At 38.2% G+C, this 15,121-nt stretch overlaps 1 protein-coding gene across 1 annotated transcript in view; it reads left to right on the forward strand.

Moving 5' to 3' along the window:
• The first annotated feature begins 2,894 nt into the window (after window positions 1-2,894).
• antxr1b (ANTXR cell adhesion molecule 1b) overlaps window positions 2,895-15,121 on the forward strand; it is a 24,785-nt gene continuing 12,558 nt past the window's right edge. The window contains exons 1-12 of the mRNA XM_016447174.1: window positions 2,895-3,369; window positions 6,111-6,182; window positions 6,538-6,609; window positions 6,937-7,018; window positions 7,108-7,141; window positions 8,249-8,328; window positions 8,628-8,696; window positions 8,844-8,924; window positions 9,098-9,158; window positions 10,122-10,220; window positions 13,754-13,823; window positions 14,833-14,911. Of these exons, the coding sequence (XP_016302660.1) occupies window positions 3,215-3,369; window positions 6,111-6,182; window positions 6,538-6,609; window positions 6,937-7,018; window positions 7,108-7,141; window positions 8,249-8,328; window positions 8,628-8,696; window positions 8,844-8,924; window positions 9,098-9,158; window positions 10,122-10,220; window positions 13,754-13,823; window positions 14,833-14,911 (954 nt within the window). The 5' untranslated portion in view covers window positions 2,895-3,214. The remainder of the gene's footprint in view (window positions 3,370-6,110; window positions 6,183-6,537; window positions 6,610-6,936; window positions 7,019-7,107; window positions 7,142-8,248; window positions 8,329-8,627; window positions 8,697-8,843; window positions 8,925-9,097; window positions 9,159-10,121; window positions 10,221-13,753; window positions 13,824-14,832; window positions 14,912-15,121) is intronic.

Here is a 15,121-nt window from a genome sequence, read left to right on the forward strand (position 1 = left end):
CTACCTCTAGTTTTTTTTTTTTTTTTTTCCACAGCACTGAATATCTTATGGTGATTGTGAAACACGGAACACCTCACTTATTTGATTTTATGGTGAAAGTTGTTGTTTTTTTGTGTTAACTTGGTGTCGATTGCTTCAGACCCTTCCAAGTCAAGCTAGGACAGCGTTCGGAGAAGAGATGGGGCATTATCTATAAATGTCTTACCATTCTGCTGCTCCAGTGGTGTACCCTAAGAGCGAGGGACTAAGCAGGCAGAGATGGCGACACTGCCAAGACTTAGCAGATCACTTCTGGGCAAGATTCATCAGGTGCTATCTGCCAACCCTCCAATGCAGACAGAAGTGTGGCATGGTACCCCAGCCGATATGACAATAGGTTCAGTAGTCCTGCTGATGGACCCCCAGTTTCCCAGGGTGCTCTGGCCAATTGGCAGAGTGGTTAAAGTACATCTGAGTGTGGATAAAATGAAGTGAGTGAAGTAACGTGTGGCCAAGTATGGTGACCCATACTCAGAATTTGTGCTCTGCATTTATCCCATCCAAGTGCACACACACAATAGTGAACACACACACACACTGTGAACACACATCTGGAGCAGTGGGCAGCCATATTGCTGCAGCGCCCAGGGAGCAGTTGGGGGTCCGGTGCCTTGCTCAAGGGTCTCACCTCAGTCGTGGTATTGAGGGTGGAAGAGTGTGCTGGTTATTCACTCCCCCCACCGACAATTCCTGCCGGACCTGAGACTCAAACCCGCAACCTTCGGGTTACAAGTCCGGCTCTCTAACCATTAGGCCACTAATGATGGTCATGTATGATCTGTAGATGTAAAAGTCATACCGGATGCTGAGGAGGATGAGGAATGCTTTTCAATGACTCCAGATTAAGGATAAGCCTTTTACATGAGCAAATTGTATGCAATTTGGGGGCAGCTGTGCAAAAGGCGATAAAGAGAACGTCAGAGTGCTGTCGCGCTAGTCAAAACAGGGACTTTAATTATGAAACACACCCTTGCATGCTCATTTGCAGCTGTCCCAGAGTTCATACTGATCTAAGGATATTCATTCCTCTGGATGCTGCAAAGGAGGCCTCATTGACTAACACCTAAACCCCATCAGGCCACTGCAGTCCTCAAGCTTATTTGTTAACATCTTGTTAAGTAAACACTGACTGACATGCATGTAAGGCTGACTCTCCCCACTGATATTGATCATAGAACATCTGTGACAATAAACTTGTTCAAACTGATACTTCCCTCTGTGGTGTTCTGACCAACACACCTGGTTCACTGTGATCCGAGTTAGCCCTAACAGTATCAGGTAGTCCTTCACTACACTCGCCTTGACCTTTGGAGGCTGTGGGTGTGGTCAATCAGTGGTAATGCTAATGGCTTCTGGTCTTCCTGCTGGTGTTTAGGACATCATCGATAATGCTCAGTCTCCTTCTCCTCCTCCTTTATTTTTCCAAGTGCAAGGTCTTTGAGTCATGGTGTACAGCTTGAGCAGGGGATCCAGTCAGTTGCCCAGTAGGTTCAGTGCTGGAATTCCCGCAAGAAAAGTTTGCTGCTGGATCCATACTTTGAGGGTTTATGTTACATCCATTGCCGTTTCTTTGTTTATACGTGGTGTTGTGTGCTTGAGGCCTGCGTGTCCTAATAATGTTACATACTGGGACTTGTCAATCATCCTGGAGGGATTATCGGAGCTGCCTTTTGAACCTGTAGAGTCAGCTCCTGACCGGATTCTGATCCTTGAAGTTATGACCCCAAAGTCTTGTCCTTGTCATTCTGTTCTCAAGTGGTCATGCTTCATGCCTTCTGCCCTTCTCCCTTTGCTTCCTCGGAGGAGAAGAGGCTTCATCTATTTTGCCCTGTTCAGGCCCTTAAGGTTTATATGGACTGTTATGGCCAGTTGCACAAATCATCCCAATGGCTAGTATGTTTTGGTGCTGGCCATAGAGAGCTTGCCACCTCCAAGCACAAGATTTCTCATTGGGTGAGAGACGCTATCTCTCTAACTTATGAGGTGCGGGGCCTCCCTTCACCTCTAGGCTTTAGAGCTCACTCTACTGGGAGTGTTGAATCCTCCCAGGCTCTTTTTAGAGAGGTCCCTTTGGACGATATTTGTGTTGTGGCAGGGTGGTCCTCCCCGCACACTTTTATCAGGTTTTACAACCTGGATTTGGATGCGGCTCCTGGTTCCCAGGCCCTTTGTACATGAACTCAGTCATCTGAGTTTAGTTTGGTTCCCACTCTTTAGGCCAGATGCAGCAGTGCTTAGCTTGGCGTGTGTGGTTTATCATTCCCATTCCCATTTTCAGACATTCAGCACCGCTCCCATTGCGTCATTGCTACACAGCGGCTCGTTCACTATTCAGGGAACATGGGTTACGCAAGTAACATGTTTTTGATTGATTGAAAAGAACTGGTTCATAAGAATAATTAATTCAGGATTCTTAATTTATTTCTTAATTTATGTTTATTGCATTTTTTATATATATTTTTAATAAACAATAATTATTTAAATTAAAATAATTTGTATAAATTTTCTTCTTGCAAGAAAACAAACAATGATTACAGGAATAAACAATTCTTTGCCACCAATGAATTTATAAAAGTCACCACACTGTGGCAGTAGATAAGAACAATACCCTCAACAAAAAGCCCATTTGGGAAAAGAGGAGAGAGCAAAAAAGAGACTGAAGAGAGAGAGAAAGAGAGAGAGAGAGAGAGAGAGAGAGAGTCAGTGTAAAACTGTTCTCAACGTTTTTCCAAAAAGTATCCATGTCACTCCCCCTTCCTATTCAAGATAAATTCCCATTTTCACAGAGATCCAGACAACACCAGACAGAATAAAATTATTTTATGAAGTTTTCAAGTTTTTCACGCGACTCAAATCACGTTCAACATATGCCTCAAGGGCACGTTGAGGGCCAGCATTTCTAGAAGCCTGAAACACATCTGTGGCAACAGCACAGCTGCATTAGAGCTATTTGAGCGTGTGTCTTTTGTGAGGGAGTGATTCAGGCCAGTCTGACTGGAGCTCTGGGACTCCGCCACAGACATGCACTGAGACCAGACCTGCTCCAACCTGGATGGATCAGAGACTACAGAGGCTGCAGAGGAAATCATCTCCACCGAAGTTGGATGTTTTGGTTTGAGGCTTTGCTGGGAATTGCCATTGACTTTTGGAAGGTTGCAATTACCAGACTGGAATAATGTCCATGGACTGGCGTGGAGGTGAAAGGCTGCTTATAGGCTTGTTTGTGATCCTTATCCTGAGGCTCAGCCACTGTGCTGGACAAAGCTATGAACGCTGGGAGGCTGGGTCCTCATGCTATGGAGGGTTTGACCTTTACTTTGTGCTGGACAAGTGAGTTTTTTTTTTGTTTTGTTTTTTAATTACCATAAGCTTTGTGAGTGTCTTAAGAAATGACACCTGAGAATCTGTTGCTGGTTAGATGACCAAAAGTCAAGCAGGCATTCATAGCTATTACTGTAGGTCTCCAAAGAGACACATCAGGCAGCATGGAGCATCATTACAGTCTCTCATGCTCTTGCTGCTGCCAATCATGTGTGAAACATGAGGTTTGAATGTGCCCATATATCTGGCATAATCCATCTGCAATCTGAAGGTCTTTGAAATGTATAATTTACCTAACATTTCTATTCTCTGCAGCATATCTTAGGTGTCTCAGAGGGTCAGCTCCTGTATCACCTAGGCAGTTTTGTGAGAAACCATGAAAACATATACACATGGTCATCTCATCTGTCACTTATACTTAAGTGTACACTTATACTAAATTATACAAGCTCCACTTACGCAGCCAAAATCCTCAAACACAGAACTGTGCTGCAGCACTAGCTCTTCTTTTGCATTTTTTAATTGCTATGTGGATGCATATGTAACCATTTACCATAAAATAGTAACTATGAGGATAACAGCCCACCTCCAGAAAACAGAAAGAGCTTGGCAAAGACAAAAAGAAAACCTGCACACTAAAGTCATCTTTTAAGGGTGTTGAAAAATACACTATGAGAGTTCTTTCAGATTACACTATGGTTGTGGGATATTTTGGGTTTAAATTATTATTTTACTTTGTCTAGCTCTATTAAATGATGGTTTGCCCTGGGTTTGGTTGCTTAGTATATTTAATATATTCAGTTCAAGAACAAATGCAACAGTCTGAAATAATTTTAGGGTCATTATTCCATAGAAACGCCTAGCATTTTGATGTGGGTGTCATGAGGTGAAGGTGAGGGTATCTGAGTATAGCATTCAAGGGTGTTTGGATTTCTCATGTGCTGAACCTTTTCACCAGCAGGGCCAGATGTTCCAAAGCCTCAGAGCTGTTTTGAAGCAGAGTTCGTATCTGAACACAAATGAAATGGGAATGAGAAAGAGACTGGGGGGAGGGAGAGAGAAGTGGAGAATGTATGCCATTGTTTAGTAATGCCAGTAATATTCTTCATTTAAAAACAAAGATAAACTCTAGACATGTGAACAGTGCAAACCCTTTGATGAATTTAGAGTACATTAATCAAATTTAATATGCATGCAAATCTTTGGATTTCTCTTTGGTGGCGGATTAAAACAATGCCTTCGCTGTGTAGGACAACGGCCCAGACTATGGTAAAGTCTTTTCAGTGATGATTGTAGGTCATAGTGAAGAATTAACTAACAATGCAAGTTTCAGTTTCCTGTTGGAACAGTGCAGAGTACAGGCACAATGTTGATATGCTGCAAGGTGGTCTGGTCTTGTCCATATCTACATAAAAATAAAAAAATTAAAAATTAAAAAAAGAACAGCAATAGAATTAATAGACTGTCCACATTCTAAAAATAATGTGCATCACCATCTGTTGAATTTATAAAGACTGAATTAGCAGCACTGGTGTGTTTGTGGGGGTGGATGTGCACGGAGAAAAGCTTATACTGACTTTGGATGGTTTCGATGTTGCTTACGTAAGCTTAGCATTCTTTTTTGATTCGTCTCCACCGCAATTGCCCGGCCAGATGAACTATTACACAAGCTGAGCCATTAAAGAAGCCTACTTAACAGAGTTAGTGACTAGCTGCTCAGATATCATTCTCTGTCAGAAGCTACTTTTTAAGACTGTCGTGGACAAGGACATACTGCCATGTAAATCTGTAATGAATCTTGAGATAATCCTTAAATAGGATGTCAGGAGGGTGTAATTTCAGTGAAAAACCACCACCACAACATATGAGCAGCTTAATCCTTATGTGGATATAAGCCATCATGTGAAATTCTAAAAAAAGAAAATTGTTTTTTTTTTTCAGAAGAGTTTTTTTCCCCCTCAAAACTAGGGTCGATGCATTACTGTGGCAGATGATGTAACGTCTCAGACTGCAGTCATAAATGTCACACCTTCTGGTGTTAGACAGCTGATGCAGGCCTTATTTCCTCTGAGATGTCACATAGACCTGTGATGTCTTGTGATGCTCTTTCCCAATGTGTCAATGCGGCACAAGGTGTTTTTAACCAAATCATAACTTTAAGATTCACCGGCATGACCTCTTGCACTGAAAAACGGTGCAAAATCCATTATATGTGTTAATTCCATAACTTTCTATGCTTCAAGGTTGTTGATTTCTTTTAGAGTGGCCTAAGAAAGTATTTGGACTCTTAAGCAATACTTAATGAATGTCAATGGATTAGATGTCAAAATATCAAACTAAGTGACATTTGGCAAAAAAATAAAAAAAATAGATAAAACACTTTATAAGCAAAATAAGCAAAACATTTCAGGAAAAAAAAACATTTGTTTTAAATAATAAACAACACTAAACAAGAGGAACTAACCTTTACTTTGTCCAATATAGTATGTCCAATAAAATCACCAAAACACTCACTAAGCAAATATGAAGAAAAGTTAGGTGTGAAAAAAAGCTCCTGCAGTATTTGTTTCCATTTAGTTGATATTTTACCTAATGAAATTAAATGTATACATTTTTAGTGTCGCTTATTTTTTTCACTGTATGAAAAAAAATTGTGGATGACTGCACGGTTATTTTGTGTGATCCTAATACTGAATTCCTCAATGCGTAAAATCTGTATTGTCTTTGACATAACCCGTCTTCATTTTCAGGTCTGGAAGTGTACAGCACCACTGGAATGAGATCTACTACTTTGTTGATCACCTTGCACACAAGTTCATCAGGTGCAATCAGTTTACTGTCATTATTATAATCTATTTAAAAATTCAGGTATGTAACAAAGTTTTAGGAAGTTGTTCTGTTGTGGTTGAAATGAAATTGTCAAAAAAAAAAAAAACTTCACTGCAGTAAACAATTTTTAGTTGCCAGCCACTGTCCGAACAATATCATAAAATATAATTATAAGGCTGCAAAGCCAATTTAAATGCTAAGGACATGACAGCTTGTATAGCAAAAATAGCTATAATGGAAATCCTATTAGGCCCAATTAATGTCAGCTTGGGGGCAACAGCAGCATGAATAGCATGAATGGTCTATAAATAAAAAAAGAAAATCTTACCTATTATGCTCTGTCTTCAGCCCCCAGCTCCGTATGTCCTTCATAGTCTTTTCAACGGAGGGAAGGATCTTGATGAAACTGACAGAAGACAGGCAAGAGTTCAGAGCACATACTGTGATTTCATACTATCAACAACTCTGACTGAAAATCTTTCGATTACTTTAATTTCTTTGTACCTGCTGTCAGTTTTATTTGTATCTTGTGTTTATCAAACAAATCCAGAAGAGCAGGGAGCACTCATTCCCATGCTGGTCCAAGCTTAATGCTGGTGACCGCTGTTTTGGTTTTGGCTTAGCTGGTCCAAATAAAAATAAAAGAGTTAATTACATTAATTTTTAACTGTCTTCTTAACTATGTTTTATTAATTATTTAAACAAAAAGCAGTACAAAATGTCAAAAGGCAAAAATTGAATGTTCAGGGATCAGATTCGTGCTGGGCTGGAGGAACTTCAGCGAGTCTTACCAGGTGGAGATACCTTCATGCACAAAGGTTTTCAGAGGGTAAGAGGTTTTTTGTCACCACTGCTTCCAATAAAGTACATATGAACAAAAGCACTGTTCATTGAAACAAATATTTATGTGTTTTTTAGGCAAGCGAGCAGATATACTACGGAACAGGTGACGGTACGTTATCACATTTAGATGGCTTCTGAGGTGACAGATGATATTGACCAGACATTTTAAATCTTTAGATTGATTGATTTTTAAAGTATAGTCTACTATATATACTTTTCAACAGAGCTACAACAACTTCAAAAGTTAAATTAAGATGTGGTCATATTTACGAAATATAGCCTTACAGCAATTTCAATAAAACTCGACGCAAGAGGGAACTTCGTGGGTGTTTCCAAATTCCACACGCAAATTTTAGGTTCTGAAAACTGATTGTGGCATGGTTTGAAAGCGACTTCTGTGCAAGCTGTGCTTCATACATTTCTACACTCTTGACAATACTCAATGGACCTTTTTGTGGTCCGTGAAATTTCACCATTGTGACCGCAATTTTAGTCATTTATCGACAAAACATAAGTTGGCTACTGTCTTTATTATATTATATTATATTATATTATATTATATGTTGGATATCACAAAGAAAGTTTAAAACATGTTAATGACAGATGACGGTTAGCTAACTGCGTGAGACTCGAAACGAACCTCAAAGAATGATTACGCCTGTTTCACACCACTTGACAGCTTGAGCTTCGCGTCAACGTAACTACATCGTCACTGCAGCTGCAGACTTCCGAGAGTATTCACACTGGAAACGTTAGTACAGTGCAGGGCCGTCCTTAGCTGATGTGGGGCCCGGTGCGAGATAGGGAGGGGGTCCCTCTCGGTCCGCGGGGCCCCATCAAGCGCACCAGTTGCACCCCCCTAAGGACGGCCCTGGTACAGCGTCACAGCAGCGGCTCCAACGCTACATATTCCTTTACAAAGACAACTATAAACTTCTTTTTAGAAGTTGGTCAGTTATGAACGTGAAAGTTTTAAAGTCTTGAAAGTTTGTTAACATGGGGATTTGCATGTTAACGCGGGCATTCGCATGTAAATGGTAAACGATAAAAGCAGCTCCGATCATGTCACTTCAGTCTTAGCCTACTCCAAGAAATTACAGACAGCAATTCTTAAATAAATAAATAAATCGCCAACCCTGAAAGTCGTTGAATTATTCATGCTCTGTACAGTTTTCAGAGGTTCTGTGACTATTAGTTTCTCTCTTTTTGCTGTTAGGATACCGCACAGCGAGTGTCATCATTGCTCTGACAGATGGAGAATTGCGCGAGAATGAATTTGACTTGGCAGCCAGAGAGGTGAGACCTTAGACCTTGGATATTTTTACAGAACTGACATATTGTCCTATTCTTTCTCCCCGAGCATGAAAAAATGTACTTCAAACCAACAATCTTTAGCTGTGACTTTACCCGCAAAGTCAGCAGCTATTTATAAAATAAACTGAACCTTGGGCCTTCTTTCTCTCAGACTGTGGCTCCTTTATTATCTAGATCATATTTGCATAGTCTGATATTTCACATGAGCTGACTCTAATGACCGAATATTTGCAACTCAATAAATTGTTCTGATCCCTTTCTTTAATGTGTTCAAATGGCAGGCTGGTCGTTCACGTCAGCTGGGAGCTTCCGTGTACTGTGTTGGAGTGAAAGACTTTAATGAAACCCAGGTGAGGTGGCCTCTGCATACAGGTCAGAATGATTTGTCTATTCATTGTGAGCAGGTCACCACAATCTTGATCTTTCAGTAATTGAAATACAATGTAAGAACAAAAGAATTACAGAAGCATTTTTCATGATTTCTAATTCGGTCGCAGCTGGCAACAATAGCTGACAGCAAAGATCACGTCTTTCCTGTTAATGATGGCTTTGAAGCCCTGCAAGGGGTCATTGATTCGGTGAGTGGATGGAATGACATTTAACTCAGTTACAGCTACTCTCATTTCTTTCTATTGATGATTTTATTGATGTATCAAAGGAGCAATGACATGCTCCTTTTAAAAAAAAAAAGGACATCTATGATTTGCTTAGAACATTCAAATACAAATGCATTCGTCTTTTCTTGCCTCAGATCCTGAAGAGATCCTGTATAGAGATCCTCGCTGTGGAGCCCTCAAGTATTTGTGCAGGAGGTAAACAGACATCAGGCCTGAAGCAAAGACCTAGTTCAGACAGGCAACAATCAAAACTTTTTTTTGTCATATGCAACCGCAAAACACCACATGAAATCTGAATTTTACAAAACCGATACAAACCTAAAATGTTAAAATGGGATTTTTGGAAGTGCATTTCAGTCTGAATGGTCATATAGGATTGCAAATTCAGGACTCAACAATAAGGACTGCACGATGGCCCGGGACCAGCGTGAAAGACGTTCGAGACAGTCGCCGGATCTGTCACTGGAAATAAACTGGATGTTTATCATTATATTTGATCCATGCATTTTCTCTTAAAGTGACCGTGCCTAATTTACAAACTGCTCTCGGTGTCCTTAATAATAATGTTAAAAAAAAAATCACTTACTGCACTTGACTGAATAACTTTAATCTATATTTAATTTATACAGTGAAGAGTATGCAATGTTATTTTACATTTGATTATTAATTTCTGTACCTGAACACCTACAAACCTAAAAACCAAAAGCACTGTTTAATTTGTATCTTTGTTCTGTTTATTTATTTGTGGTATTGCTTGTGATTTTTTTCATTTGTTCTTATTTACAGACTGTTCACTTGTCTTTAATAATGTTTGAACTTTATATTTGTAAGGCTAGTAGTTTTTGCTGTGGTATTGAAATTGGAATTGAGAATTGTAAAATTTAACCGGTATTTAAAATTTTGATATCATATAAGCTTATTCATTAGAATACAAGATAACATGGGTCAAAAACAATAACAACTATTTGTTTTTTTGTTTTTTTGTGGCAGGGCCAATGAAAACGTTGGCGCGGCAAATAAAAATTTGAACCATTGGCCCAACTGGGCCAGTAGAAAAAAATCCTTACCATTGAGCCCTGATTTTTTTTTTTTTTTTTTTTTTAAATCAGGACACAACATGTATTTAACATCAAACACAATGTCTTTCCTGTATCCCAGAATCCTTTGAGGTGGTAGTTCGAGGGAACGGATTCCTTCATGCCCGCGATGTGAACAGAATCCTTTGCAGCTTCCGTATCAACAACACCCTCACCGTGAGTAAGTGAAAACAGCACAGAACCATTCCTGTTCCTTACACTGCCAGCTGCTGAGTTATTAAAGGTTTAACCTGTGTTAGCATTAGCTGCTAACCAACAGTGATCTCCTCAATTGATAAGGAACAAGAGTGATAGTTGTTAAATCACAGAAACTTTTATTTGATGAGTCCAGGCCAGGCTAAACTCACTGGCAAATGTAGCAATGTCGTCGCTCATGTGGCAGTGCAGACAGCTTTATTTTTGTCTTTTGTAATGGTAAGGAAACCAATTGAATCCAAATGTCAGTACGGCTGTCGTGTTTTCTACAATGGGACGTGAGCTAGCATGCCGCCCGAAAAAGGTTGACCGCAGCACTTGTAAATCACAAGACTTGACTTCAACACAAACCACATGTGCACAAACACACATCCACACAGCATTAAAAACACACCATGGAAAATATTACCAGGACTTTTTGTTAAACATATTAGAGGTTTTTAGTTGGTTTGTATATGTATCAGTTTGATAAGCAAGTGCAGAGTTAATCCAATGTAATGAAAAGTACCTTCAAAGCTCTTTTTCACATTTAGGCGAACAATTTCAATTCTTTTAGGTTATAGCGCCAAATTATACTCTCCATCGTACAACTCTTGCATAACTGTTATATTGGGTAACAAATAAAATGGCTCAACGCACAGCGCTTGGAATGCTGGATTTATCTTGGAAGCAAATGGTTAGAAATTGGTCTGCTGCGGTGCTGATGTCCTAATAATTTCTGAGCTCTGAGCATCTATCCTTCTCTCACAGCTGCTGTTTTACTTAAAGAATATCAGATGGCACGGGGGAATGCAAAGCCCATCTCACCAGTATGTGTGCGCACGGGTCTAGGCCAGGATAAATAGACTTAGGAGTCAAACATTTTCCAGTTTCTCATTTTTCATGTGGGAAAAATGACAAGAGAATAAAAATTCTGCCCTTTAGTTTTAGGCTGAACCAAAATGGTAAAGATATGCAATACAGTTTCTGTGTTTTTCTTCTGAAAATAATTATTAGTGGTTATTGCGAAGGCAAGCATCACTATTACTTATACATAGTGGCTTTTCAAACTTCTGCGCATAACTTTTCTTGAACTGTGCTACAAGCATGAATAATAGCTCAAATCATGCGGCTTATTTGGAAGAGGTGTAATTTTATAAGAAAATTATCAACAACACCCCATAGATTTATAATACAAGAGGGACTTGAGTCATATCTGCAGAACAAAATATCATTGAGACTTGAGGGTGGACTCTCTTGACTTGAGCCAGTAAGTAACCACCTAGCAACCACCCAAAACAGTCTAAGAACCATATAGTAACACCCTGGCAATCACCCAGAACACTCTAGAATCATGGCATTGAGTTATGCATTAAAGGAATAGTTCACCCAAAAATGAAAAGTTGCCAAAATTTACTTACTCTCAAGTAGGGCAGGGTATCAACCATCGAGTATCAAAAAATACCATTGAGTATTGAAAAATATCTTGTCGTTCGGTACCAAATTTCGATACCTAAGGGGTTAATCAAGGAAAAACACTAGCTGTGTTCGGCTTCATGAGGCACTGCGCAGATCAATCGGTGTTTGACATCAAAGTACTGCGAGAGCGATTCAAAAGCTTACGGAGCAATCTGCTCTCTAAAGCTCCAGCGGTACTAAAAGATGTGGAAACTGAAAACTATTTGAACTTTTTAAAAACTATTGGCACTGTCTGATTTATTGTGTTGGTTACAATTTGTTCCTTTGTGCTTTTTTTATGCTCCTTTGTGCAGTGGCTCAGGAGATCAAGAGTCTTTGAGTCTGTCAACAAGCTATAAAAACCTTTTTTTTAGGTAATGTGTAATGTAATCTTGTTGAAACAGATTTCATAAAACTGGTATCAAAGAAGCATTATTCAGGAAATGGTATCGAAGTCAAGGTATCGGACCGGTATCTGTATCGATATCGAAAATCTAACATTTTTGGACGATACCCAGCCCTACTCTCAAGCCTTACAAGGTGTAAATGAGTTTGTTTCTTCATCAAAACACATTTGGAGAAATACAATGGATCCTCTGCAGTGAATGGGTGCCGTCAGAATGAGAGTCCAAACAGTTGATTAAAAACATCACAATAATGCATAAGTAATCTACACTACTCCAGTCCATCAATTAATGTCTTGTGAAGAGAAAAACTGCTTGTTTGTAAGAAACAAATCCATCATTATGACCATTTTAAGTTTAGACCATTGCTCCTGGCTAAAATATGAGCCCTTCATCCATAATATTGCATTCTCACTGAAAAAGAATCAGGAGAGAAATATGCACAGATCAAACACTGTCTAAAAGTGAAACAGTCCAAATCAGGTCTAAACAAATATGTCAGTGGATTTTGATGTGAGAGGACAACAGGGGATGGACTTTTTCACTGGAGGATGTGTCAGTATGGATTATGGACTCATATTTTGGACAGAAATGAAGGTTTAAAGCTAAAACGTCTTAAAGATAAATTTGTTTTTTACAAACACACAGCTTTTCATTTCACAAGACATTAATTGATGGACTGGAGTAGCATAGATTACTTGTGAATTATTGTGATGTTTTTATCAGCTGTTTGGACTCTCATTCTGACGGCATCCATTCACTGCAGAGGATCCATTGGTGAGCAAGTGATGGAATGCTACATTTCTCCAAATCTGTTCTGATGAAGAGACTCATCTACATCTTTGATGACCTAAGAGTGAGTAAATTTTAAGCAAATTTTCATTTTTGGGTGACCTATTCCTTTGAAAAGAACTACTCGCATTATTCTCCAAAATATAAAATCTGGTTTATTATTGATTAGTTCATTACGAACAACAATAAATGTTGCATGCTGTGTTATTTTTGGTGGACTCTACACTGCAGTTCATATGTTTGGGGTTGGTAAGATTTTTTTTAATGTAATGTTTTATAATAATATTATAATTATTATAAATTAATAATATTGTAAGATGTTATTACAACTTAAAATAACTGTTTTCTATTTTACTATATTTTAAAATGTAATTTATTCCTGTGATGGTAAAGCTGAATTTTCAGCATCATTACTCTAGTCTTCAGTGTCACATGGTCCCTCAGAAATCATTCTAATATGTTGATTTGATGCTCAAGAAACATTTATTATTAGTATGCTTATCAATGTTGAAAACAGTTGTGATGCTTAATATTTTTTTGTGGACATTGATACATTCAAGACTCTGATAAATAGAAAGCTCAAAAGAATAGCATTTATTTGAAAAATAAATATTTTGTAACATCATAAATGTCTTTACGGATCAATTTATTTTGTCTTTGGTGAAAAGTGTTTTATTTATTTATTTTTTCATTTACTGACTCCAAACTTTTAAATGGCATGGTGAAACTATTTTGTAAGGGTGGTTCAGACTGGCCTATAGGATGAGCTGCTGTTAAATTATCCACAAACACCTTGTAAAATGAAACCGAATAACTGAGGACATTCACCAAGCTGCTGCTTTTTCTGTGTGTTGTTATTCCCCAGTGAAGAGGCCTCTGGTAGTTGAAGACACATGCCTGCTCTGCCCAGCGCCTGTACTGAAGGAGGAGGGAACGTAAGTGTTGCTGGAAACTTTCTCTTCAACTGAAGCAAATAAAGCTAGAATGGAAAGAGAAACACACAAGCCAAGACCAAATTAAAAAATAGGACAGAATGACGCCCAGCTCTCTCAAAGTAACTCTATGAAAGTAACTCTTCTCCCATGCACTTTAGCACTTTCAATTTAAACTGCTTGTGAAGCATTGTAAATTGTCATAATTGTTTTAAATGGTCATAATTTCAAACTAAATGTAACTTTGTAAATTCACTGACTATGTAACTTTCCTGTAAAAATAATGCAAAAAAAATAAATTAATAGAAAATATCAATTTAAGCAATATAATTACATGTAGTCACTTTTTACTGTACAGTGGAAACAGTAAAAGGATGTTCCCAGAAGTCCCTGCATAACCCATCATACTTCATTCTATTGTACTGGTGCACATATTTTAAATTTATGTTATACTTAATTTTTTTCGATTTCACAGGACAGTACACATTATATAAAAGTATGCAAATAATAATTGTTCTTATTTGCATTTTTCTTAAGCAGCAAATCAGCCTATTAGAATGATTTCTGAAGGATCATGTGACACTGCAGACTGAAGGAATAAATTACACTAAATTATATTACAATAGAAAAGTTATTAAATTGTAATTTGTAATTGTAATTTCACAGTATTATTGTTTCTACTGCATTGTACTGTACTATATTTTGATCAAATAAATGTAACCTTGGTGAACATCTCAATAACTTAAAAAAAATCGTACCAAACACAGGCTAATAAACGGTAGTGTATTTTATATGTAATTTAGCACAATTGGAACACTTTTTTGTATTCAGCTGGAAAATCTGCAGAATGGGTATGAAGAATATGGTAAAATGTGTTAAACTGTACTGAAAGATATAATAGACAAGATATTTCCTGACTGAACAAAAAATTCTTGTTGTGGATCATTCTTTTGAGAATTTGAAATAAAATCAGTCAGTCAGCCAGTTTTGTCTGTCTCTTTTTCGTTCATAGGACTGCCTCCCTCCATGTCAGTATGAACAACGGCCTGAGTTTTATCTCCAGTTCTGTGACCATCACGACTGTCAGCTGTGTGAGTACAGTAACCCTGCAGGGCAGCAGTGCCAAGCCCACTCCCACTGTTACACGAGCTACAAAATGAACAATATAATTATTTTTAAATCAGTGAATTAAAAACTAGTGCTGGGCAACAATTAATCGCGATTAATCGGATCCAAAATAAACATTTTTGCTTACATAATATATGTGTGTGTACTGTGTATATTTATTATGTATATATAAA

This window comes from Sinocyclocheilus anshuiensis, unplaced genomic scaffold, assembly GCF_001515605.1.
Source record: "Sinocyclocheilus anshuiensis isolate Anshui unplaced genomic scaffold, SAMN03320099.WGS_v1.1 scaffold343, whole genome shotgun sequence".
Lineage (NCBI taxonomy): Eukaryota > Metazoa > Chordata > Actinopteri > Cypriniformes > Cyprinidae > Sinocyclocheilus > Sinocyclocheilus anshuiensis.